This window comes from Myripristis murdjan, chromosome 2 (genome assembly GCF_902150065.1).
Source record: "Myripristis murdjan chromosome 2, fMyrMur1.1, whole genome shotgun sequence".
In the NCBI taxonomy this organism is placed as follows: domain Eukaryota; kingdom Metazoa; phylum Chordata; class Actinopteri; order Holocentriformes; family Holocentridae; genus Myripristis; species Myripristis murdjan.
The window spans coordinates 4,389,261-4,417,046 of NC_043981.1; the positions used below are offsets into that span (position 1 = coordinate 4,389,261).

Below are 27,786 nucleotides of genomic sequence, written 5' to 3' on the forward strand. Positions count from 1 at the left end.
TTAAATTATGTAACAGGTTATGTTGCTTAATTTCAGGTCATTTCCTTCCTTTTGTTCTAATTTTAGGGTCATTTTCCTGTGCCTTTTTTTTTTTTTTTTTTTTTTTTTTTTTTTAATTATTATTCTTATGATGTCCATAGACATGCTTTTGGTAAATGCATGTCTAAAGTGACATATAATATTATTTTCTTTGAATGGTGCGCGATACTTTCAGTTTATGTCCTGTAACAGTTTTCTGGAAGTAAAGACTCTGCCATATTGGTCTGTGTGATGTAAGTCAACCCCAATCCCTCTGTGACTAAACACACACACACACACACAGACACACGTGCACACACACATGCACACACACACACACACACTGGATTAGTATGACGTGTGAGTATATCTTGAGAGCAACTGAGCAGCTTTCAAACCAGCTCTGGGACCGAGCCAAACAAGTTCCTGGTAAGGAAGTACAGAGCAAAAACAAGTCAAGTGCACATCAGACCAGGGCCAGACAGCACTTACTGATGTTTCTTAGTAAGTAACGCCTTGACATGGTGGTACTGCATGGAGACCACTTCAATATCTAGCGCGATTACACTAAAAAAAATCTCCATCTTAACAAGTCATGGAGTCTCATCTTCAGTGTTAGAATCTTGTTTTTCTTCAAACAAGGTAAAAAGATTGTACAGTTTTTCAATCCTAATCAGCTTTACAACCACAAACTAGAGACCTAGGCCATTCAGATAAAACAAAGATATAACAAAACCAAATTAATTATATTCACTGATCACTGGATTATTTTCAGGTCTGTGTAAATTGAGTTCAATTCACGATTCACCAGTTGGCCATCAGTCTTTAAGAGCAAATTTTCTTTCTTTCTTTCTTTTTTTTTTTTTTTTGGAACAATTCCATTCCATTTGAAATTGTAAAGCACAATTTCAGTTAACAATTTAATTTTGTATTAATGGGCAATGATGTAAAATAATCCTAAAACAACGTCATTATGGATTTGAATGTTTCACTCAATATAAGTGCGATGTAGCTTCAATAAAGCAACCAGCACATACACAATATGGATGCAGATTGTACAATATGAATTATTTTTTGTAACTTTGATGTGACTTCAGGGCAAATTTAAGGGAAAATCAAAGGGTTACACTAATCAGACACGTTGAAAATAACACACACAGTCCTCACTATACATTCAAACATTTTATTTGATGATTTTATCAATATTATTACAGTCATAGTTCATTTGAAACTTTACACTGTTCGCTCTAGGTACATAGTGTTTCATTTGGTGATGTCATACACTGATGGACAGCCAAACAGACCAATAGCAGCATAGGCATAGGCACACCTCCCCCTCGGTAACCCAAACAAACAGGCCTCTTGAAACCTAAACAGCACAATTCACTTTAGCTTGGTGACAGCAGCGTCTCCTGCTCGATTACCTAGCCCGGTTAAAAATTTGAAAAAGTAAGTTCTCCAGCATTTTGAAAAATAGGTTTCACCCGTCCCAGCTTGTTTGATAGACTCTCATTCTGCTTGAGAGCCATTGCCACAGTCAGACCACAGTACAAATAAAGACAAACACCGAACTGCCTCCCTCCTCCTCCTCCTCTCGCTCTATCTCCCCTCATATAACCATGGATACAGTAAGGCATTAGTAACACACTCCAACACACTCACACACAGACACACGCTTATGCAAGCCCCATCTGAGTCCAGCACGTCTAACACACACCTAAGCAAATTGCTGTGAACGGGGGAAGGTATGCGTCAAACTACAGCATCCCGGTATTTCAGTCTTTATGTATCAGAAACACAAGGCTGCTATTATCATCACACACATGAACAATAATCACCTTTTCAGTGACAATGCTCTGCTGAGTGTGCAATCTTCCCACCAGGGCTGCAGGGGGCGAGTAAAGGGTAACAGCAATCTGATTACATATAATCAGTAAATATCATGAGGTAAGGTTGCTGAGAAAGAAATGAGATATATTTTTTTTTTTGTCAAATAATGGTTCATAATGGTAAGAGATTACATTGCTGAGTTTGAGTATCATTTACTTTACAGATTATAAATCTAATCAGGGATACTCAATCGATTTCACTTTGAAATCCAGGGAAGCAAAATGTGTTCATTTCAGGAAAACAACTGAATAATGATATAAGTATATCAGAATTCTGAATTAATGAGATAATTATCTCATTAAACCAGAAAAGCAATTTCAAAGAGAAATCTTTTATCAGAATTCTGGCAAAATCTTCTCATTAAATCTGAAAAACAGATTTAAAAAAGATTGAGATAATTATCTCATTAAATGAAAAAAACAGGGTAGATTTTTTTTTTTATTATTATTCTGAAATGAATGCATTATGCTTCTGTAGGATGCAACATGCCCATCCCTCCCATGCATTCAGCGTCATATCAAGCCCAGATCCCTGAGACTCCAGCACTGACTTATTGAGACAAATAAACAGAAAAAGACAAAAGCTCCTACCCAATCAGCTGAGATACTAACCGAGTATTGATACATTGGTAACAGTCGACTAACGTCTCTTGGAGGTATGTGGTATATTTATGGCTATAAGATATAATTCATTAATCTGTGCTTCACTGTACAGAACCAAGCTGTTGCTCAGGTGTTCAAAAATGTGATTTCTTTTTTTTTTTTTGTGGTTCAAAAATATACTCGACCACACTTTATTTGTAAGCACATGTACAGTACAGGAATAGATATATCCCTTGAAAATAGATGTACATAAATACAATTTGCTTCTAAAAATATACAAATATCAATTACAAATATGCTGTGTTTTTAAAGAAAGACTGCAGTTTCAAAGGGGAGCCCACCTAACTTGTTATGATGTGGTAAAGAATGATGAATGCCACTCAGTTCTCACAAGAAAATATTTTACAAAAAGCCTTTAACCCCATCATAACCCCAAATATTGGAGTATTTTTATGCATTTTTATGGTCTTTTTTTTGGTACATTTGACACCAAAACATTCAATTAAAGACAGGCATTTAAAAGTGTTGCATTAATAATTTATCCTGCCTGGGCCTGATCTTAAACATTAGTAAGCAAAGTGGTGCACCCTCCCATTTGAAACAGCATAGTCTGTCTTTAATCGTGTTAGGTGATATAATGGTTAATTTCAAGTTTCAGGTTCTGGTTTCCTAACCTTGCCAGACGTTTCCCCCCCGGTCACATGATGTGACGTCGCTCTGAAAAGACTCCTCCTACACCAGATCTACAGTGATAAAGTGCTTTTAGTGTTTCAGTCTCTTTCGTGGTCAGGATTACAGTTCACTGGCCTAAGTAAGTCTACCTACATCGTCACTGACTGAGAGAGAGTTTGTGGAAGTTGCGGTCCTCATGGTTTCCACAGCTCTATGCTTTTTGTGTCAGTGTAACAGGTGTGTTGTGTTTGGTGGAGCAGGTGGCTGGTCTTTTCAAGCACCATGAGTTGTTTCCGTGTGAGTTAGAGCTCCAGGTCGTCCAGTTCCACGTCGCACTCTTTGGGTTTGCGGCGTCTGACTCTGGCCGGTGAGCGGCTCCTCCTCTGGCCCTTCCCAGCAGCCCCCTCACCGGTGGATAGAGCCACTTTGTGCACAGTTTCCTCTACAGCGGTTGCGGCGCGTGAGGGAGTAAGCGTGTCGATGGCCTCCATGGATCCCGACTGGGACTCCACGGAGGTTCTGGTGAACTGATGGCGCAGAGGCTTTTCCTCCTCTTTGGTTTTCCTCACCTCAACATTCACTGCCGCCGCCTCCTCCTCCTCCTCCTCCTCCTGCTCAGGCTTAAACTCCTCCACAGCATCTTCCACAACCTCCTCGCTTTCTCCTCCTCCATCCTCTCTCTCGCCCTCGTCTCCCGTGGTCCCGTCCCCCTCGCGTCCCGATTCGCCCGCGCTGTTGTCGCTCGGGCGTTTGCTGTCATTGTCCGAGTCTTCGGCATCTGCCTCCTCTCCTTCGGTCACACAGGCAGCTTTAGTCCCCTCCTGGCCCTGTAGGAACCAACACAACTGGAGGTCATCTTTGAGCAATTACAATGGACTAAGTGAAATCACTGAGGGACTACTGTGGCAGCTGAGTGTCAGTAAATCTAGCCACGTGGTGGTCAAATAGCTTCAAACACAATGAATTCCTCAGATAAGAAGCCTCTATAACTTTTGTATGAATGGTTATTAACAATTATCGTTTAACTTAAGAATATGAACTGTATGGAAAACTCTACAACTCTGAATAGATGCTTATGTTGAAAGATGATCCTCTGTATAATTGTACTAGTGTACTATATGTTACTGGATAATCTGAGGTGTATGTGAAAGCCTATATAAAATGCAAATAAGGATATATCTCTCCTCTTCTTTAATCTTACTTTTTTTTTTACTATCGCTTTTTTTTTCTTGTCCTTTATTAATTATTTTTCTTTTCCATCTTTGGTCTCAGTTCACATTAATATAACCCATTTTGTGGGAGACTCCTGTTCTAATAAATGTTAAAAACAAAAAATAAATGTAAATTTAACTTTTAAATTTGCGAAATATTGAAGATAAATTTAAAAGTGTGCTGTGCAAATTTGGTAAGACTCTATCATTTAGATTCAGCTGGGAAAAAATAAAAAATAAAAAGTAAAAATCAGCCTCACTTCATTTGACCCTCGATTTTGCATATTGCACTTTTAACCTAACCCGGGTCATACAAACCAAAGAACCAAATACTCAAATATTTTTCACAAAACAGTTGGTGAGTGGCAATAACAGCAGGCGTCCGTCACTGGCAGATCCCTGTTGTTGCCAAACCAAACAGATTTGTTCAGTCCGCCTAATTGGATAGCAAGATTATCTTTTCCCTCTGGCTTAGAGGCGAGGGGGGGGGGGGGGTGGGAGGCTGCAGTAGGTCAGATTCCTTTTTAAACTGGGATCCAAATACTCACTGATGCTTTAGGAAAGGTGATACTAAAACTAGTATTAAACATCATTAGCGAGGCGGTAAAGTGTTCTCATCATTCTCATTGGAAGCTGGATGAAAATTGTCTCCCTAAATCTGTCTTGACATCTTAAGAGATTTGTTCCACATTAAGAAATTTACAATGTAGTGACAATGAAAGGCAGACAAGAACATGAAAAATTCTGTCTTAAACACAGACGTTACTTTGGAAAGAAAGCTCTTATTAGATATTTGAATAATTTTAATAGTCTTTAGTATGGAATGATAAATAATAAATCATGTTAAGAGGGAAGCTGGAAACACCCTCTTTGGATAGTCAGTTATAGATATTCAACAGAATGTTAACTGACTAGTTTCTAGGTCTTCCCCCCAGCGGTGGTCCATTATTATAGATCCCACTGGAGTTATGGGCAAAACACGCCCACCAGTTCTGTGATTGGTAATAAAATTGTTGACCATGACATAAGCCTGTGTGTATATGTGTGTATTACCCAGAACTCTGGTGGGTTTCATAAAAACACAGCAAGCAATAACGTCATTTACATGTTTGTTAAAATGCAGCAAACGTCTACAACAGAATGTTAATAGATATGTTGACATGTGGAAATATTATCATTGTTTATTTTTACTTATATTTAACTTATATAGCAGTTGATATTCTGGTGAACACCTGTAGTGGATTATCCAAAGAAAGGGTGACTGGGCAAATTTTGACTGTATAAAGAAAAATGAAAAACAGGCCTGGAACATCTTTTTTGCATCAGGTTGACTGCTCTTTACCTGTGGTGAGGCTGTTCCCTCCTCTGATGCCTCCTCACTCTCTCCTCCCTTTGTGTCTTTGTCTGAGGTGCCCTCTGCAGCATCATCGTCCCCATCATCTTCATCCTCTGCCTCCGCTGAGGCGCTGATGTTTCCCTCGGCGAACTCCTCCACCAGCGTCGACTCCTCTTCGTTTGTTGTAGTGTGCACGGCGTTGTCATCCTCCGCCTCCCCAGATGCCTCATCATCTCCGCTCTCCTTCCCTGTCGTCTCCTCTTCATCCTGATGAAATTCCGACACCACACACTCTTCCTCCCCCTCCTCCTCTTTACTTTCCTCGTCCTCCTCCTCGTCCTCCTCCTCTCCATTTTCAATGGTTTCTCCACCTCTAACCTCTTTTACTGTGTCTTTCTCACTCTCCTCTTCTTCGCTTCCTGTCTCTCCCTCATTGTCCCCTGTCTCTCCCTCATCCCCTGCGTTCTCTCCATCCTCCTCACCTGTCTCCCCCTCCTCTGCTGTCTTTCCATCAGCTGCTGTTTCTTCCTCACCTGTGTTGTCACTTGTATCTTCAGCCTCCTCCTCATCCTCCTCTCCTTCCGCTGTTTCCCCTTCTCCCCCCTCTCCTTCCTCAACTTCATCACTCTCCCCCTCATTTCCCGAAGCCTGACATGTGCATTCCTCCTCGGCTTCCTCTTCTCCAGCTTCCTCACCACTTGTTTGTCCTACCTCCTGTACCTCATCCCCCTCATCGTTTTCAGCCTCTCCATCTTCCTCTTCTTCCTCATTCCCCTGCTCAGCCGCCTCTTCCTCCATGACCTCGGCCTCTTCCCCTTCCTTCTCTTCTAGCTCTTCTCCCTCCTCAGTCTCTTTTCCTGACTCATCTTCCTCTCTCTTCCCTTCCTCCTCATTTTCCTCAGGGATCGTCTCCTCTAAAACAACATCAGGTCTGATATCCTCTTTTGTCTCTTCCTCCTCCTCTTCCTCATGCAATACCTCTAAATTTCCTCCCTCGTCACCTACAACATCACTATCACTTTTCGCCTCCATGGGTTGTGCTGCTGCTGCAGGCTCCGGGGCTTTCTTCAGCTGGAGGATCTTAAGAAGGTCAAACTCCATCATCACCGGTGCTGGAGCTGACGCTGCGACCATTTTGGGAGGCCGGGTGGCCATTTTCTTGCGCATGCAAGCATCGCATGGGCAGTACTCGTCCTCACTGCGCTGGTCGCTGAACTCCCCTGCCATCTCCTCGTCACTGAGGGACTCAGCAGTCTTCACCGATTGGTTCTTCATGACCTGCAAAAAATTAGCATTGTTCATCTTCTATTCAAACCAGAATACTACACTGGATAAAAAAGGAGGAGGTCAGAGCCATTGGGTATACTAGGCAGATCAGGCATGGCACCAAGGGCCCTGATCCTCAGTATAGGATCCCCACAACCAATCACATTTTTTTGTTGTTTTTTTGAAAGCTCAATTCGCCATATGAAACATGAGCAAACTCACTTGATGACAACATAGTGATAAGAAAATTATATTTTATTTTTTAAATTAAAAGGTCAAATCAGTGATGCTGGATTGAGGTCAGACTTCTTGTGTTTAAGTAAGAATTAATATGAGGATGATCTGAAAAAGATCATCAAAAGTTAATACAAAAAGACCATAACTATGGGGCTTCTGTTATGCTTATGGGATTTTTTGGACAACTGGATTTTTTGTGTGTGTTTCTGTAACCTTTAACATCCGGCGCCTCCTCTCTGTCATAGTGGACTCTCTGGAGAGGTTCCCTCCTTCTGGTGGCCTTGGTGACTTCCCTCCTCTCCCGGCTCGACCCTGGATCTTCTTCAGCTCGCGCTCGATGCTGCTCTGGATGCGCCGACTCACCTCGTCCTTCAGCTCAGAGATCATGGTGTTCAGAATGATGCTGTCATCCAGGTCCCAGCGAACTTTGAACTCAGCCATTGCGTTGGAGTAATGCTCCATGAACTGCTTCTCCAATTTCTTCAGAAGGTGCAGGACCCACACTGGATCAGGGTCTTGGGACTGTCGTTTGGACAGTGGGGCTCGCATGACAGTGGGGGGCGTGCCAGAGCTGGAGTCCTCAAGTATTTCTCGCTCGTTATCGGTGGGGGATTTGGAGCCCTCGTTGGCAGAGCTCTTGTCTGATGAGGATGGGGTGTCAGTAGCTTTTGGGCTGTCCAGACACTGGAGGACCTCTCCATGCTTTGAGGATTCTTTCTGTGCAGATGGCTCTGGCAATTCAGGCTTTGATTCTTCCTCTGTTGCATTTTTGTCATCTCCTGCCTCTCCAGGTCCTTCCTCTCCCTCTTTTATTTCTCCCGCTGCTCCCTCATGTACTGTTGGTTTTGGTGGCGTTTCATTCCCATTGCCCTTCCCTGAGCCACCGGAACCACTTCTCACATCCACCCCTGAGGAGGACCTCGGTGGGGTAATCTGTTCTTCACGTGCATCCTTGTTCTCCTTGTCCTGGGGTTCAGTGAGCCAGAGTGACTGAAGAATGGCCATGATGTCATTGTAGCGCTCATTGTGGTCCTTTTGTTGCTCAAAGTCAGAGCTCGCTCCAGGCTCAATGAGCTGGAGCTGTGCCAGGCAGTCCAGCAGCCCCTTGGCTGATGTGCTCAGTCTTCGACCATACACTGCAGACACCTGCAGAAGAAAGAAAGCATGAGAGAATTCTCATTATTTACATACTATATAAATATGTAGAGTCACACTTCCCAGTTTTCCAGTTTGTCTATCCCCTTTTTTCCTTTGCCTTCAGTGTGCTGGTGTTGTCTGTGTGTTCTGTATGTCCCTCCTTTAATCCTATATCAATGCCTAGTTTGTTTTTCCAAGCACACCTGCCCTGAATTAGCCTCATCACCCTGGCCCCGGTTTCACCTCCCCTGAGCCAATCATGCAATTTCCCTCCACTTTTCTGTTCCTGCCCTCTCAGACCTGCACCTCATTTCCTTGTTAGTCTTCTGTGTATATATACCTGTGGTTTAATCCGTGTTCTTTCTCATATCGTGCCAGTGTTTTTCCCTGTGTTTTGCCAGCATTACCTGTAAATCTTACCTAAGTAAGTCTTGTCCAGTGTCTAGCTGTAGCCTGTTTTAGTGGTTTTCTCATTTTCTCTCTGCTGTTCTGGTATCTTTACCTTGCTTGTTTCTTTCTGTGGCTCTGACCTGGATTATTTTGGACTATGATTTTTGTCTCATTAAAGACCATTTGATTTTACACTGGTCTACTTGCCTGGTATCTGCAGTTTGGATTCACCTCTGTGAACACTGTGTGACATAGAGTTGCATGCACATGCACATTGCACATGCACATTACACATGCACATTTGAGAGCTGTGAATCCACTGTTAATTGGTCACAATTTCTTGATCATTTGTCAGTGATAATCATAATCATATAATCATAATAATCAGAATCACATACTTTTAAATGGGTATGTCTTACATACAATTATGTAATATGTAATGCATGGCTATTCATAATGATTTATTCATAGTGTTATTATGTAGTGTATGTTTATCATATTTTTATACTTATGAGACAAAGAACACAACCTTATCAGCTCATTGAGATTGTCCCATATGACAGATAATTTGATAGGTTAAGATATATATAACTACATGATTACAGAAAATTACAAATAATTTTACTTGTAACAATTACATCTAACAATTGTAATCACTGACTTACCTCAGGTAGGCTGTTACATCGTCCTACGGTAGGGTTCAGAAGAACTTTCATCACTGCAACTGATGAATGGCAGCTCCTGGGCAGAGAGTCACTGCTGGAGAATAGTGCGGGGTGAGAGGAAGTGCACACAGCACCAGGTGGAGCTGCATCTGACTTCTCTTCATCCTCCACATCATCATCTTGCTCGTCCACCTTCTCTTCCACCTCATATTTCTCTACTGTCTCCTCCTCCTCCGCTTTGTCCTCTTCAAGATTCTCCTCTTCAACTGGCACCTCCTCTACAGGTCCCTCTCCTGCCTCCTTCTCCTCCTCCTCTTCCTCTCCTTCATTCAATTCATCCCCAAGTGTGAGCATGCAGCTGTTAGCCGGGATGCTCCGCAGCCAATCGCTGACCACCTCATTAGGGGATGCATTGGGTAGACAGGAGGGTGTCAACTCCTCTTGCTCCTTGTTCCTGGTTCTATGGCACTTCCCACTCTTCTCACTCTGGGTCTTCTTGCTGCCAGCGCTGCCCTTTGACTGTCGGCTGTGAGGACGTGCAGCAGGCATGGTCTCTCTCAACAGGTCGGCAGCAGATAGAGACTGAGACAGAGTGCTCTCACTAGAGGTCTCCACTTTGATGCATGGGTTCGGACAGAGGCTTGAGGATTCTTTAGGCATTGCTTTCTTTTGAGAACTAGATGTTTTGACAGATTGGACACTGCCATTGTTGCTTGCTGCACTGGATTTGACCTTGTGACTTTTGACTTCTGAATTTGAAGTGCTGCGGACTGATTTTTCCTCTCCCTTACACTCCTTTGAGGCTTTAACTTTTGAGCCTGAGTGAGCTGAGACTGCTGACTCTGGCCTGAGGCAACTAGGACTTTTGAATTCCTCATTGGCTGAATCGCCAGCAAGTGTTTTTGCAACATCAGTGGGTTTGGAGCTATTACTCATGGCAGATTTGCTCCGAACCTTAGCACTTTGTGATGACATTACAGATGATGTCCTGTTGTCAGAGGTGTCCTGATGGCTACCTGCAGTGCTGCGGGGTCTTGTAGTGGAAGCAGACTTCACACTTCCTGTTCCAAGGTCCTTTCCTGTTTTGGTTGGGCTGGCATTAGTATCTTGGTCCTCAGGCTTACTGGTTGGCTTTCGTGCTGCTGCTTTGACACTGCCATTAGAGGTAGGCTTATGAGACCTACTGCTTGTAAGTGAGGAATTGCTTTTGGCTGAAGAAGCTCTGACTGTTATTTCAGTTGTTTGCCCTTTCAATTCTGCACTCTCTCCATCTCCTTTTGGTGTTTCAATAGTGGGGATAATGACTGATTGAGGACTGGGAGACAAAGTGCTTTTTTGGACATTACTGGGAGTTGCTGTTTTGTGTCTGCCCTTACTCTGAGAATGAGTGGACTGGTGAGTGTGAAATGAGATGTGGGACTTGCCACTGTCTGAGTCAGGTGTTTCTTGTTCTTGATCCTCTGGCAAATCAAGAGAGACGGAACCTGATGAGGCACAACTCTGAGGTTGCTCAGTGACTCCTGAAGCCTCTTTATCCTCCTCACTTTTCAGAACTTTCTCCTCAAGTCCATCATCCTTTGTTGCTACCTCCTCATTTTCTTCTTTCTTCACCTTCTGCACTGAAGAAGCTCCACACTGACACTTTGACCTGGTAGACTTAGAAGAGGCTGTGGAGTGACGAGAGAGGGCACTGGGCCCTCTTGGCTCCCCGTCACTGGAGCCTGGTTGCAATTGTTGCACAGGAGGTTCAGGACTGAGGGAGGGATTTTTGGATGAGGATCTTGGTGAAGGGGAGCGTGTGTTCTTGGGTGAGAGAGTTTGAGCAGAAGGAGACAAAGCTCTGTTAGACCTCCCTGCTCCTTTGTTGCCTGAATGCTTGGATTTTATAGTGGAGGCCGTTTTGGAGGATATGGTGCTGGGTGCACGGTCTTCGACTCCCTGTTCCTCTTTATCTGCATCTTCGGTTTCAATGACAGGGATGTCTGTTGTTCCATTGCAGCTGCACTTATGTGATGGGGTATCTGACAAATTAGATTTTCTTGATTTAGTAGACATGGCACTTGACGCTCTCTCTGCTGTTGTTTCTTTTCCATCCTCACCAGCCTCCTCTGATGTTTTCATGGTGACAGGATCTGGTGGATTAGAAGTGGGTGACATTGCTTTGAGACTCCTGTTACAGTTTGACTTGTGAGAAATGCTGGACTTCACTGAACATTTAGATTTTCCAGACATGGCACTAGCCACCCGCTCTTCTCCATTTGTCTCAGTTGTAGGAACATCAGACTTTGCAGACTTAACCGACATGCTAGATTTAGTGGATTTGGCAGTCCTGTCTTCACCATCTTCTTCAGCTTCTAACTCAGGAGAAAGAGCCTTTTCAAAAGCATTGGTGGACTTGTGAGATTTATTGGATTTGGCTGACCCATTTGATTTAGTTGACATAGTGCTTGCTGCTCTCTTCTCCATCTCCTTTCCTTCCTCATTTTGGTCTTCTTCTCTGTCTGTTGAGTCTCTAACTGGGACATTAGCTGCCTTAGAACCTGGAGACACTGCTCTTGAACACCGACTGCAAGTAGTCTTGTGAGATGTACTGGACTTTGCTGAAATATTTGATTTAGCTGATTTGGCTGATTTAGCGGACAATTTGCTATTAGGTCTGACTTCCTCTCTATGTCCCTGCTCATTGGTCCCAGCTGTGTCTTTACCCGGTGCATCAGAACCTATGGATGCACAAGCCTTGCCAGACTGAACAGAAGCATTAGATGTAGCAGAAAGGGCACTGGACGCTCTTTTGTTTCTGTCAGCCTCTTCTTCACTTGTATTGTCAGCAGGAGAGGAAACCCCCTCACCTGAATGACAGTTGGACTTAGGGGACTTTTCAGACTTAGCTGAAGCACTAGTCTTTACTGAGTTGTCAGACTTTGCAGACATAGAGCTGGCTGCTCTTTCTTCTCCTGTTGTTTTGATGTTAGGAGCAGTACAGCTGCAGTTTGTCTTTTGAGACTTACTAGAGTTACCTGAGACATTAGATCTTGCTGATCTGACTGACAGAATACTAGCAGCTCTCTCCTGAGGCCCTTGATTATCAGTTATGTCTTCAGCAGTTTCTGACTTGGGAGAAACTGCCCGCTCTGACACTTTGGTTGACTTGTGGGAATTTCTTGACTTAGCAGACAAGTTGGATTTGGCTGACATGGCGCTAGGGGTTCTTTGTTCATCTATTTTGGCTGTGGGATCAGTGCTGCCATTACAGACATGAGCCCTGCTGGACTTGTGGCTTGTAGTAGAGGTAGCACTTGGTGCTCTCTCCTCCTCCTCTCCTGCTATCAAAGGTTCTGCAGGTGTGGGAGAGCGAGAGTGCTTAATTTGACTGGAAGCTCTGGACATGGCACTAGCTGCTCTGTCGTCCAGGACATTAGACATTGTGGAGAGGCGCTCATTATTGGTAAGGTTGGACTTGTTGGATCGTGTTGACACAGCTGAATCACATGAGCCATCAGATATATCACTGGCTGTCCGTGCATCTTCACTGCCACCATTAGCATTATTTTGGTTTGACAGAGGTGAAGCAGGCTTTGGAGTGGCAGGATGAGAATGATGGGATGAGGCTCTACTGCTGGATTCCTTTACCCTGTGGTCAGATCTAGCTGAGGCACGAGAATCAGAGGTGGTCCCACCTTTGCAGCCCCCACAGTGAGAACATACTTTTGATACCTCTGACTGACCAGAGCCTACTGAGAGCCTTGTTTGATTGGACAAGCCACTTACTAATCTCTGCTCCACCTCCTCATCCTCATCATCTGCTACCCCGTCTTCCTCCAAATGTGGGGTTTTGCTTTTATTGGATCTGCGAGAGACTCGGCTTGCTCTAGACCAGGACCTGGCACCTTGATCCATCTCTTGATCCACTAAATGTGGGGTGGCTATTCCACAGTGACAGGAGTCAGGTGGCGGATCATCCACCTCATCATCCTGATCTTCTTTCAGAGCCTGCAGGACATGTGACGAGCTGCTGACTGCAGATAATGGACGCTCCACCCCTTCTGACATCACTGACTCATCATGGACCTGAATATTGTCAATCCTGTCATCCTCAACTGACTTCCCGCTGCAGGGTCGCAGGTTGCTTTCCATGGCCACGACTTCACTGCGGCTGCAGCAGCGGCTGATCCTGCACACCTCCACGTGGGTGTCTCCATCCTGCTCCACCTCCACTCTGCGCTGAACCTCCTCTGTCACACACATCTCTTGGACCACCTGGTCCTGCTCTCCTCCCCCGTTGGAAAGCTTCGCTCGCCGGCGCACCACCCTCCGGGAATGACAGGAGGATGAAGAGCTGGAGGAGTGGGTGTGTCTCACCATAGTGTGGTTGTGTCTGGATGTATGCGGTGGAGGGACCGGAGGTGGTTTGTGGCTGTGTGCAGGGTTCTCCCACAGGTCATAATGCTGCTCCTGTCTCTGGCAGCAGCAGGGGCAGTGGTGTTCCAGGGCATGTTGCAGAGGCTTGTTGGCGTAATCAATACCTTCTGGGTCAAAGGAGGTGGAATCAGGGTCAGAACAGCTCTCTGACTGGCCCTGCTGCAGGTAATGTGGCTGGGACTGGGCCTGGCTCAGCGGGCAGGAGTCATTGCTCATAGATGGGGATTTTTTGATCTGTGTGGACCACTGCAGTGTCTCGTCGCTTTGGAGCCGGAAACGCACCCTCATCTCCACCGAGAGGCTGCCATCTTTGTTGACGAGTACACGCTTTTCAATGTCATCGTTCATAATGGCTGGCCTGGCCTGGGAGTGGGAGCAAGTGCTGAGCCCATTGCTGTACGACTTCTCTGAAGACAAAGAGAAACGGGTGGAGCGGTTTGAGGAGTCTGAGCGTGGGTGGATGATGCTCTTCTTAGTTTGCAGACCAAAGTTCACTGAAAGGAAAGACAGGGGAAAATTTTAGTGGAAATGAATTCCTCTTACTGTAGAGCAGCTGTGAACACAAACATTAATGCAAACTCCTGAGTCCTAAACAACTTACCGTTTTTCTTGCTGTCATACCCCTCACTATACTCGCTGCCTCTTGAGTGAGCTCCATGAGGAGGGGATCTTACTACTTGAGTAGCTGGCGACCGGGCTCCATTCCCTGGGGTCCTGGGGCCTAAACCAGGGGAGCGGCTGCCCAGACCAGGAAGCCTCTCCTCAGAGCTCTTCCTGATAAAATCTAGCAGCAGTGGACTGAAGGGCTCCCGACCCACACACACCAACACACCAGGACACGTCATCAGGCTCTGCACGCTGTCAATCTGGAAACAAACACACACACACATCAGCATTTTTATGTGCAAACCCCACCATTTTCAACACAGAATGCTGAACAGGTACTGACCATACAGCCAAACACTGATACTGACACTGACATCCAAACACACGCTGATGCAGACATAGTATCTAGCCCAGCACTACACAAACCTAAGTGCTGGCATGCACATATTAACTTATACACTCAACTTTTGGAGGGAACCACTGCCAAAGTTGTGATTAAATAAGCTGAACTTCTTCCTACTCCTTTCTGAATATGATTTCTTTACAATTATGATTAATTTTTCATGACCTTTTCCCCTTAGTTTATAATGTCATATTGTTATTTTTGCTTTTGTGAACATCAGTAAGAATAACAAATCTTCAAAACTAAACTAAAGTAACTCTTCTCCGACACAACAAAATTCATTTCTGCTTACTTTAAAAGTAGAGTTTCAGATTTATTTCAGAAACTGTTTGATATTTTCTCAAATTTGTTCACTGGAACTGTGCTTCCTGTTTTTATTTAGTTCAAAGCATCCTGCTATCAGTTGCAGTTCATCCCCATATCCAATTAATCAAGAAGCTGTAAAATTAATTCTCCCTGGGTGTTTTAATCAACGCTCCCACCAGGACAGTAGAATCCATGCCAGACATACACTATATTGCCAAAAGTATTCGCTCATCTATCCAAATCATTGAATTCAGGTGTTCCAATCACTTCCATGACCACAGGTGTATAAAATCAAGCACCTAGGCATGCAGACTACTTCTACAAACATTTGTGAAAGAATGGGTCGCTCTCAGGAGCTCAGTGAATTCCAGCATGGTGCTGTAATAGTAATGTAATAGGATGCCACCTGTGCAGTAAGTCCAGTTGTGAAACTTCCTCGCTACTAAATATTCCACAATCAACTGTTAGTGGTACTATAACAAAGTAGAAGCGATTGGGAACGACAGCAACTCAGCCACGGAGTGGTAGGCCACATAAAATCACAGAGCGGGGTCAGCGGATGCTGAGACGCATAGTGCGCAGAGGACGCCAACTTTCTGCAGAGTCAATAGCTTGAGACCTTTACACTTCATGTGATCTTCAGATTAGCTCAAGAGCAGTGCGTAGAGAGCTTCATGGAATGGGTTTCCATGGCCGAGCAGCTGCATCCAAGCCTTACATCACCAAGCACAATGCAAAGCATCAGATGCAGCGGTGTAAAGCACACCGCCACTGGACTCTAGAGCAGTGGAGACGTGTTCTCTGCAGTGACGAGTCACGCTTCTCCATCTGGCAATCTGATGGACGAGTCTGGGTTTGATGGTTGCCAAGAGAACGGTACTTGTCTGACTGCATTGTGCCAAGTGTAAAGTTTGGTGGAGGGGCGATTATGGTGTGGGGTTGTTTTTTGGACGTTGGGCTTGGCCCCTTAGTTCCAGTGAAAGGAACTCTTAATGCTTCAGCATACAAAGACATTTTGGACAATTTCATGCTCCCAACTTTGTGGGAACAGTTTGGAGATGGCCCTTCCTGTTCCAACACGACTGCGCACCAGTGCACAAAGCAAGGTCCATAAAGACATGGATAAGCGAGTTTGGTGTGGAAGAACTTGACTGGCCTGCACAGAGTCCTGACCTCAACCCGAGAGAACACCTTTGGGATGAATTAGAGCGGAGACTGCGAGCCAGGCCTTCTTGTCCAACATCAGTGTTTGACCTCACAAATGCACTTCTGGAAGAATGGTCAAAAATTCCCATAAACACACTCCTAAACCTTGTGGAAAGCCTTCCTAGAAGAGTTGAAGCTGTTCTAGCTGCAAAGGATGGGCCCACATCATATTAAATCCTATGGTTTAAGAATGGGATGTCACTCATGTTCATATGTGTGTGAAGGCAGCCGAGCGAATACTTTTGGCAATATAGTGTACAATCCTAAAGGCTGTTGTGTTGTACCTTGCGTCCCTCCACCGTATAGAGCTTGCGGACGTGGAACTGCATCAGCTCAGAGATCTCGTCCAGAAAAGCCCTGAGGCTCCTGGTCACCCTCCTGCTCAGCACCACGCTCCTCCTCAGCCCTGGATCGCTGTTCTTCACCAACAGGATCCGCCGCTGCCTATAAGGAGTGTGGCTGGGCGGAGCGGAGGATGGGGCCTCGGGCCGCTGCGGACGCCGGCCGTGGTGATGCCAGATGGCCAGGCGTTTGCTCGCTAGCTCCATGTTGATTGGCTTAGCCTGGCGCCGGTCGGAGCAGAGGTAGCAGCCTCCGTCCTGGAGCTGTTCCAGGTGTTTGATGTTGTGGGTGCCGCGCGGGGTGGTCACAGTCCGCACACCGAACGGCAGGGGAACCTGTACATGTACATACACATACATACGCATTAAGCATCACAGCACTATCTATCTATCTATCATTCAATAATTTTTCAATATGTTTTTCTGGAATTTCTGCTTTATTCGAGCCTTGATATGTTGCTCTACCAGTTGAGCCACTGAGGTGCCCTGATTCTTCAGTTCTCAGCTTAATCACTACTGTTACTAGACAGGGCTTGAATAAAAAACACGCAGAAGCCCAGGAAAATTTAAGCTAATTTAAATTAGAATTTTTCCCATGGGAAGGTGGGAGTATCTTTCAGCACAGGTTAAAATTTAAGGTGGTGCTCATGTACTAATTTTTGTTCGTTGAAGCTCTCCTGATAACGGAAATGTCATCAGGAGTGGGCTGAGGAAAAGGCGCAGGTATTGCGGGGTGGAGTACATCTGCATCCGCACAGACTGCTTCAAAAGAAATCTCTAGCAAACTGCGGATCAGAGCTCTGACCTTTTGGGAAAGGTCGTCCAGCAGGGCGTCGAAGCATTTGAAGCTGCGCTTGTGGATGGCCATCCTGACGCCCCCGAACTGGCTGTCACCGCTTTTATAGAAGGTGATCCGCTTGGCCGGGGTGGTCGTGGTCAGATGGGTGTGGCGCGAGGTGGAGGGGGGCGCAGAGGGGAGGGGCAAGCCATGTTTATTCAGGGGCTGGGGGTCCCACAGCGCTACTGGGACCGAATACATGCTGCCCACTCACTCTCACCTGAGGGATACACACACACAAAACATTTATATTATATAACACATATATAACATCTATTTATGTAACCTATATATTAGACCAGCCTTCACTCCTAAAGTAGCAGAGTAGTTACACATAGACACAAAAGCTCACATTACAAAGGCACTCAATTCACACACACAAACACACACACACACACACACACACACCATACAGTACCTACAGTGTGATTGTCATTTTTATGCAAAAAAGATTTTACTTATGTTTTGATGAAGCAGTATTTTTTTGACTGCACACACCGGGCAAAAAAACAAGGACTGAGGTGTTAAAGTTCACAAGGTGCTAATCCAATCAGAGGACTAAATGTTTTTGGACAAAGCCACTTTCACATCAAGCCTGCAGACCTCCAGGAAAATGTAATTTTTCCTTGAGATATCCTTAAGTCCTCCTTTTCTGCATCACTTATTGCTGCAAAATCGTCATATTAGGCTCAAATGTCGATGTTATTACACACAGTGCATTGAAATGGCTAGGAATGAACTGTAAGGGGACAGAGAACTATTTAAAGTCACAAAAAAAAAAATCACACAGCAGTATGGTCTATTCATGTCACGCAACTCCTAAACGAACTAGGATCACTTACAATTGTGTGTCTACAACTAAATCTGAACAGCTATGATTTGGTAGATTGACACAAGTTACATTCATGTTTTCCTATTTTCCTGCTGAGGTCATGCACGCAATAGATGTAGTTTCACTGTTGTTGCATTTTCCTTAAAGGACCATACCAGTGATTTTGAATATTTACCTCACTTACTCCACTTTACCCACCATTTTGCAATTCATGTGGGAGTGCTTAAGATTTCACAACAAATAATCAAAATCCTCTGATTTTCAAATATGATTTTTTGGGTGAAGTAACCACCTTGTAGTGTTATGAACAGGCAGATAGCAAAATCATCAACATTCATAAACCACAGACGTGATAATTGGCTGTGTAAAACAAACATTTCCCTGAGGACTATTTTCACTGGCGGAGGGACCATTTTGGCCAATTTTAGTGATCAAAACACAAGTTCATTTTGATATCACAGAGGAAAGAATGGAAACCAGTGGCTGGGTAAAAGGGGGCAAATGATATGGCACTTCTAAAAATGTGTCTGCTTGCTTTGGGAAAAGATTAGCAGAAACGTGACGTGGCTAAAGCTAAACATGCAAAATCACTGGGATGATCCTTTGAAGGTACACTGTGAAAAACTGCCTATCGAAACTAGGATTCTTTAGACCTATTACACATAAATGTGGAATCAGCATGCAATTTATCAGCAAGTGTGAGAACCATGTAGACTCAGCGATCAAATCACATGCTTATCCCATTTTTTTTGGTTGAGTCTGCACAGTCCTCACTTAGTTGACCCCAGTGTACATTTAATGATTCACTTGTACACCATATTCTCCAGGTTTCTCACAACACCCTGGCCTGGATGTGATTTTACACTACAGTTGCTGCTGATATCTTTATATTATACAATCAAAGGACACCTATTGTCCTGGTACAGCTGTGTCCTGTGCTTTGATCAGTCCTTCTGGACGCAGTGGACCCGTCTTTATGGACTTATACTGCCATAAACCCAACAACAGAAATGTCAGAGTATATGCTTTCCATATGAAATGCATGGAGCTGCATACACAGGCTAAAGACAGAGCCTCCCACAGACTGCTGCTGCTATATTTAGAGGAGCAGGCTACTGCGTATAGAAATCCTATTTGGATAGGACGTACAGTAAAAAGTGTCTGCCCTGCTTCTGAATGGCCTGCAGAGGCTAGGTTGCATAATATGCAAGCTCATAATTCACCTTCACTTTCATAACATCACAATACACTGATCATCACAGTAAACTGTAACATGAATCCAACCAACAAGAACCTCTTTATATTTGTTGGCAATACTTGGAAGCATCAGTTGGGTTTGGAATGAGTTTCATGGGTTTGTGTGCATGTGAGTCATTTTTTAATTATACATATGAAGCAAAACCGAAACCCAGTTAAAATTAGGGCTGGGCGATCCATCAATATTACACTGATGTCATGATATAAAACTAGATATCATTTAGGATTTCAGATACTGTAATATAGTGATCTAGCATCAGTACTGTCTTTTCCTAGTTTAAAGGCTGCATTACAGTAAAGGGATGCAATTCCGTTCTGGCTGTTCTTATAGATGTTTTATTATCTGCCTCTACACCTGCTTGGTCATCTTAACCACATTACTAATGACTGTTTATCAAAAATCTCTTGTGCATCAATCTCTAATGAACGCACCAATAGGCAGTCATCCCTATAATGGTCAAGGTGTTTGGTCAAAAATATTGTGATATTGAATTTTGTTGATATCACCCAGACCTCGTTTTACACAATGGTACTGTGGACAGGGCAGTATCGAAATGCAAGGTAATAAATGAATCTGTGCACACGGTAAGTTGCAATGTTTCAGCACTCCAAACATGCCAAACACCGAAAAAACACAGAATAATGCAATAAAAAATATACAGAATGACGGAAAAAGTGGCAATGACTTTTAAAACTGAACACATGAAGAAACACTGAGCGTTGTCAGCAAGCTTAGCGGGCACCTTAAGTCCCATGAGCCAAGACGCCACAGCAGATCACTGCTCTATAGCTGTGGACAATCCTAACCTGAGGCCGCCTCACTCTGCTCCCTAATCCCACTTCACCTTTGATCGGACTTTCTCTCTCTCTCTTTCTGTCTTTCTGCAAGGACCATCTTAGTTCTCTTAAAGATGCAATGTAGTCCTGCTAGCTCCTCATTAACGACTCTGATAGACTTGAAATCTATAGGGATCATTGTCTTAGTCACACAATGTGTCTTGTGTGTTTGAATTACATGTCTTGGAACTAAAAAAAAAAATAGGAGAAGGAGAAGCTTTAGTTTTTTCCACTTTGACTGAGCTAGGCTAATGACTCCCATAGTCTTTATGCTAAGCTAACACAAAATGCTATCCACAGGAATCAAACCGCTGGATGTACAGAGATGAAAATGATATCGAATATCTTGTCTACATCTGGGTGAGTCAGAAAAAGGGCCCACGCAAAAATAGTAAGTATATCAAAATAAAAGCCAAAGCCAAAGCCAAAGCCAAAGCCAAAAAAAAAAAAAAAAAGAAATGCCAATAACAACTTGTAATGTGCATTTGAACCTTTTTTTTTTTTTTTTTTTAACCAGGATTGAGTCTGATGAATCCTGTATTTCTTTTTTGTGTTGCAAGTTTTCAGAGGTGCTCAGAAATTTGAATATTGTGATGAAATGGCTGGTGGATCGCGGTTATTGTCATCATATTATCATCCTAAAAGTCCCACTGAGGTAGTACTGAGGGTGAGCGAGCATGCTGCTGTTACACTAAAAGTAGGCCTGAGCCGTCACTCAGGATTAATGCTCTCCGTCCTGTGGAAAGAACTGCACAGGTTAAGAACTCGGCTTAAAAATGATTTCCCCCCGCTGAGGCCTTAAGAGGCAACTTAATCCAACATCAAGAGAGGTTAATGTTTACACAGGCACGGAGGAACACACACCCAGTCACTGTATTAACACAACAGCCCTGAATAAAACGAACCAAGCCATATTTGCAATTTTCTTAGTCATGCAATTTGCAATTTAAGATGCAAGAAATAATCACTATGTAAGATCGAACGTCAACTAAAAGCCACTGTCACCACTAAATATTAAATATAGACTCACTTTTATTGCTGTATATCAACTCCTACACCATTTTCACACTATAAGTCAATATCATTCTCACCACTAAAGCAATTTAAGAGCACATTTTACCAGAATTTATGATCAAAAGAACCATTTCACCACTCTATGTCAACTACAAAACCATTTTGACCGCTATATGTAAACTAAAGATCTATTTTTAGTACTATCAATCATCTCAAGGACCTTTTTTAATCAGTATTCATCAACTTAAGACCCCTATTTGCCATTGTTTATCAAATTAAGAAACACTTTTACCAATGTATATATGAGCTATAGCTCCAGTTTACTGCCATACACCAACAGAAGACCTGTTTTATATCTGTGTATCAGCTATGGCAACATTTTAAAGCTGCCTAAAGAGCAATTTCACTAATAGTTATCACCTATAGCAACAGTCACACCAGTATGCATTAACTACATCCCTCAGGTATTAAAACACACTACTCACATATTCAGGAAACATGGTCCAAAGAGAGAGAAAACAGCCGGAGGGAGTTGGTTTCTATTCTCTCAGGGGCTGACCGGTCGAGTCGGACCAGGAGAGTATGTGTATGTATGTGTGTGTGTGTGCCGTTTGGGTCACACGCAGAGATGGCTAGCATAGCCCAGGGTTCCAGGGCTCCCCTGGTAAAATGGCGGCCAGTAATCAGGTGGTGGAGGAGGGAACGGGAGGGGGGAGAAACCAGGAGACAGGAGAGGAGGGGAGGCTAAGGATAGAACACAAAGCCTGCTTAAGCACCTCGGATCTGACTTGAGTGTGTGTGTGTGTGTGTGTGTGTGTGTGTGTGTATGTGGGGCGGGGGGTGTTGCTATGGTGAGGCCAAGATGGTGGTGTTGAGACAAGTGATGCACCTGACCTGCAGAGCACAGTGCATATAATTAATTTATGTTTTTTTTTTTTTTTTTTTTTTTTTTAGCAAATGTGATTTTTGCTAAATATAAAAATAATCTAAATAAAATGACCATAAAATGGAAAACTTAATAATAAGTTAAATTAGGTAAAATATGATTCTATAGCCTCTAACTAAAATGCAACTAAGTTAAACCCACTTTTAGGCTCATAGTTACCTATTATTATTGCTGTTATTATTATTGTTTTTGTATTCCTTTCTGGATATATTTTCAGAAATGTTATTAATATGCACTATGCCTGTCAAATAAACTTAAATTATCTCTCTTATCTATAACTCTTATTATTATGCTTTTGTATTTGTTATGATTAATGTTGTTTTTCGGTTTTTATAGGTTGTAAATAAAAAAATATAAAATATATAAACTATACTTTTTTATATACACATAACTTGATCTATGACAATATTTGGTGGTTCTGTTGTTAATGATCATCATCTGGAGGTCCTTTTCTTTTACCACGACGTCACTGGACCCTCACATCTGCTGCCATCTGAGCCCGATGTGTTCTTAAAATAAGTCTGAAGAAATGATGTGAGAAAAAAGTGAAGAAAGCACTTAAAAAATACAATTCTTCACTATTTTCCTCACCCTCATTTCATACCTGTTTAAAATTCCTACTAACAATCGTCTCAAATCAGGGCCTGAATGAATTATTGTGAGCAAAATGTAGCCTTACTGCCACTAAGGCTAGGAGACTGAATTTAAATTTTCATTCATTAAAAGTCAAAGTCGATATTAATGCTGTCTGTCAAGCAGTGGAAAACCTGGATTCATACATTTTATACTGTACATTGGGGGTGAGGGGTGAGGGTTGGGGGGGGCAGGGGCTTGAACACAAAGAGAAGTATTAATTTACTAATTTATATAGTGAAAATCAATTGAATGCACCGGTTGCAATAACAAGCGCACACAAATTTCTGTTCTGCTCTTCTGCCGCTGTCTCCTTTGTCCTAATTTTCCACCCAATAATTTGTTCAAATTCCAAAAGCTGCCTGTCTATTTGTAAGAAATACTAACACACATACATGCAAAAAATCTCAGTGCTGTTTCTGAATGGTCAACAAGAATAAATGTAGTCTGCATGGTTACCTCTCTCTCTCAGTTACTTTTCATCCTCATTGAAAACACAGACCAGACTCCGTTTATGGAATCCAGACAGGTCTTCACTCTCGCAAAAACAACCATGTGCCGCAGCTTCTCAATTTTGACATGCTGCATAGGTAATAATGTCATTTTTGTCAAATCTGGAAGCATACCAGTTCAGGTGAAGGGTTATCTTGAAGGGAAGAGACATAAGAAGAAAATGAAAATATATATATAAGAACTGTTTATGAGTCTGAAATGGGGAAAAAGGGCGTTTTGAGGGTGTTTTTTTTTTTTTTTTTTTTTTTTTTTAATCCAGCCCCTAGTCCTGTGGTGTGTTTGAAGAACTTCAGTCAGGCCAAAGGGGGAGAGGAAAGCTGATTTCCTGATAACAAGGAGAAGTTTGTAAAAGTAAAAAAAATCTACTAACTTTCCAGCGCCTCTTTCTCTCTCTCTGTTCCAGTCTATTACTGACACACACACACACACACACAAACACACACACACACACACACACACACACACCTCTAGGGGGAGAGGATTTTAACTCCAGACAATCTGTCTCTCAGCAGGGTGCCTGCTGTGTACAAATCACAGAAAACACCGACGACATGTCCAACTGCATTATGGGCAAACTAGTTAATATTGGCACAGTGCTACAGCAATGATCAGGGAACACATGAGCAACCACAGCAGCGTAAATTAAACGGTTAGGTTCAAGGAAATGTAGGTAAATGACCTGTTGGGTTTAAAATCCTCTCTTTCGAGGGCAGTGATCCATTAATGCCAATCCTGGCCTGAGCTTAATAATGGCATCAACAGGGAGGCATCTGTCAGAGAGAGAGCAAGACAGAGAGACGGTGGCTACAGCCTAAGTTGCACCTTGTTTGCTGAATCTTATTCTTCTGAGTCAAAGTCCAAAGTTTAAATTGGAATAACAGAGAAGGACATCCAATCCCTCATAATTCCCCACAGATTGCCCCTCTCTGCCCGGCTCAAATTCTCTTATCCTTAATTCTGGCGGCAAGTCTTCTCATGCAGGACATGACAAATTGAAACTTAAGCACAAAACAAGCCAGTCAGAAGAGATCATTCCTGATATCGTCATAATTTCTAGGTAACGAGGTCCTCCAAACTTTCAGGAATTCGCCTCCTAGTTTCGCCTCCAACGTGCAAAGTTGACTTGTAATCTAAAACTCACCATGTCGTTATTGGGTGTAGAAAACAGAATGAAAGCATAAGATTTAAGAGTCGAGCTATCCAATCAGAGCAACCTAGACTTGCCAAGCCTGCAAACCTAACCTTAATGTTAACCCTACCTGCACTTGTGGGAGTTTGAAGCGAATCTAGGGTTCCCTTCTAGACACGACCGTCACTGTGACTGCATGATGTGAGGCTGACGGAGGCCGACAGGTGCAGACAGGACCAGCAGTAACTGTTAGTGTGTGTTCACAGGTGCCATTGTTCATATGAACTCAGGTGATATACTTTAGGAACTTGAAATCCCAGCATCATCGTTACCCTCCACTCCAGCATCAACTTGTAAACCTGGCCTACAGCTCAACTCTGCAGCGTTTATTGATCCAAACAACTGATCAGCCACAAATATAAACCTTAACTAAATGAATTTCACTGTTTTATGAAGCAAGTGCTGTAATTCATACTAAGCCGGTGTTTCAGAGGTCTGAGCCTGGCACACGCTTCACTGGGTGGGAGACATACGTTTGCAGCTCTGATGAGCGAGCCAGAGAGAGAAAAGGTGGGCCTCAGAGGATTCTGGGTAGACAGGAAGTCATGGATGAGTAGTTCCTGTGCTGACAGGAGCTCGGCAGCCAAACCAGGAGCTTCGTCCCTGGAGAGCCGCTGGTGCAAACAGTTTGCTCTTTGTGTAAGGATGAACTAACAAATCATCACTTTCCAGAGGTGTCATGTTTTTACATTTAACCCACTGAGACCTGGATGGATGTCAGATTTCTAGTGTTTAAATAAATTTCATGAGCATTTTAACCCTTTGACACCTCAGCAAATAGACTTGATTGCAGAGAGAGGGAGAGAGAGAGAGAGAGAGAGAGAGAGAGAGAGAGAGAGAGAGAGAGATCAGAAAATTATCACAACTCAGGAAAAATATCCAGAAAACTATATTTATTAACTATATTTATTTATAAAATTTGGTTGAAAGAAAAATATTTTCTTTTCTGGCTAATTATCTGGACTTTTCTCTCCTTTTTTAAAATTTCATTTTCAAGCCTTTTTTGGTTGCTAAATTTCAGCTCATTTCCTTTTTTATTTTATTTTATTTTATTTATTATTATTATTATTTTATTTTTTTTTTTTGCAAATTTTCAGGTTTATTTTCTTGTAACCTTTTACTAATTTCTTGCAAATTTTCAGGTTGAAAGTTCTTTATTGTCATTGTCATATTGAAATAACAAGATTTTAAAAACTCTCACATGGGGGGACTTACAATAAAAAAAAAAAAAGGCACATAAATAGTAAATAAATAATCAATACTATCAATAAATAATTAATGCAATAAATAAAGCAATTTCTTACTAATTTGCTCAGTGCATTTTACCCATGTTACTTTGTGAAATCAAGTCAATTTGCTCAGGTTTCAAAGGGTTACACTTTTTAATTTCAAATGTTTGCACAAACAGTGAACACTTTGCCACCATGTGTGTATTCTGTGTCTGCATGCCCGTGTTTCATTTCAGTGATTTAACTGCTACAATCAAACAGTTTCACTGATTGGAAGTCGTCCACCAAATGAGCATCTTTCACCTGCAGGGGGCTGATTTGCTTGCTGATCAACACCACTGAGTCAAACTCTGCCTCATCAGCAGCTGACATTTCTGTGTTTCAAGACTTTGCAGCCTGTTCTCTGTTTTTGCAGCGAAAACAAGCCACCAGCTGGAGTTTCATGACTCTCCCCGTCTCCTCCTCTAGAGCTACACATTCTAAATTCAGATTCTGTCAGAGCTGTAAAGCTTTGGATAAGCAACAACTGCCCCACACACGGATAAGTAACTTACTTTGTATTGTGGAAGCTACACATTTTCAGTGTCCTAAATAAAATCTAACCTGCATCTGGAGATCATTATGAGGCAAATGATTACCAGCATCAACACGAAACAAAATGTCATTTTCAGAACCGCAAGAAACCAAAACTTGTGGTGGTTACATTCCACCCTGTGCACAAAATACACTTCATATGTTTTTATTTCTATTTTTTGAGGAATTTCTTTGAGAATTTCCTGGTATTTTTTACTTGTAGTCTAATATTACTAATACTTACTTTGAATATTCTATAATTAAAATGAATACAAATATATTTTTCTCAGAGATAAAGAAAGATATCAAGTGAATTTGCTCATGTTTCAAAGGGTTAAACATTATAATTAGTTGCCTTGGATTTTGGATATTGCAGTATCATGATATTACATAAACACTGTGTTTTCCTGATTGTAAAGGCTGCATACAGTGAGAAAAAATATGCTATGAAATCACCAATATTCATTCCTACAATATCACCACAATATTGAAAACTCACATCACGTTCATATGATGTGTATTTTGCATAAAAAGCTGGTAAATCTGTTCCACAAGTAGTATGGCTGGATTTTAAAACCTGATGCTGCTACCACTTGTGCTATTAAACAAGGATTAGAAATGTGTTCTGCATATTACAGAAAAGTGTGTGTGTGTGTGTGTGTGTGTGTGTGTGTGTGTGTGTGTGTGTGTGTGTGTGTGTGTGTGTGTGTAAAACCATAACAAGAAATTAAAAGAAGTACTTTACCTTGCAGTATATGATGTGGCATACATTTGTGTGTCCTCTCCTGTCTCTTCGTAAGGGCTCAATACATCTTTCTCAAACACACACACACACACACACAAACACTCTTATCCCATAAGATAAGCAGGTGTGTATGACTCACCTCATCCTCAGATCCCACACAACTGGAGCAACACACACACACACACACACACACACACACACACACACACACACACACACACACACACACACACACACACACACACACACACACAGTCCCAAGTAATCACAATAAAAGCAAATCAATGAGAGTTGTATCTCTCATTAAGGCTGGTGGAAAGCAACAGGATGCGGCTCACCAACATGGACGCGTCCCCGACGGCACTGATGCGAGAACAGCCGATCATCAAACTGGGAAAATGACAGGAGACGCCGAGGCGAGAGTCAGAGCCGCAGCCGAGCCGCACTGAGCTTCAAGCCGGCTCCGTGATCCCCA

At 42.8% G+C, this 27,786-nt stretch overlaps 1 protein-coding gene across 5 annotated transcripts; it reads right to left on the reverse strand.

Annotated features, from left to right (window-relative positions):
* Window positions 1-1,187: 1,187 nt before the first annotated feature.
* rp1l1a (rp1 like 1a) lies at window positions 1,188-27,786 on the reverse strand. Of its 5 annotated transcripts, none has more exons than XM_030066920.1 (9): window positions 27,312-27,400; window positions 17,511-17,763; window positions 16,649-17,041; window positions 14,445-14,709; window positions 9,425-14,337; window positions 7,446-8,378; window positions 6,606-7,007; window positions 5,736-6,176; window positions 1,188-4,009 (listed from the first exon to the last, which is right to left on the reverse strand). In XM_030066920.1, the coding sequence occupies exons 2-9, from the start codon at window positions 17,742-17,744 to the stop codon at window positions 3,485-3,487; spliced, it is 8,106 nt and encodes a 2,701-aa protein (XP_029922780.1). In that variant the 5' UTR covers window positions 17,745-17,763; window positions 27,312-27,400; the 3' UTR covers window positions 1,188-3,484. The 5 variants fall into 5 exon arrangements, with proteins under 5 accessions (XP_029922780.1, XP_029922771.1, XP_029922762.1 ...); XM_030066911.1 differs by having other exon boundaries at window positions 5,736-7,007; window positions 9,425-10,231; window positions 10,400-14,337; window positions 27,312-27,399; XM_030066902.1 differs by lacking the exon at window positions 27,312-27,400 and adding an exon at window positions 27,650-27,786 and having other exon boundaries at window positions 5,736-7,007.

Coding starts and splice junctions, on each gene's coding strand:
- rp1l1a (XM_030066902.1), bottom strand. CDS start 17,744: ATGTATTCGGTCCCAGTAGCGCTGTGGGACCCCCAGCCCCTGAATAAA. Junction 8,379..9,424: donor GATGTAACAGCCTACCTGAG/GTAAGTCAGTGA, acceptor TTTCTTCTGCAG/GTGTCTGCAGTGTATGGTCG. Junction 7,008..7,445: donor GGAGGCGCCGGATGTTAAAG/GTTACAGAAACA, acceptor AATTTTTTGCAG/GTCATGAAGAACCAATCGGT.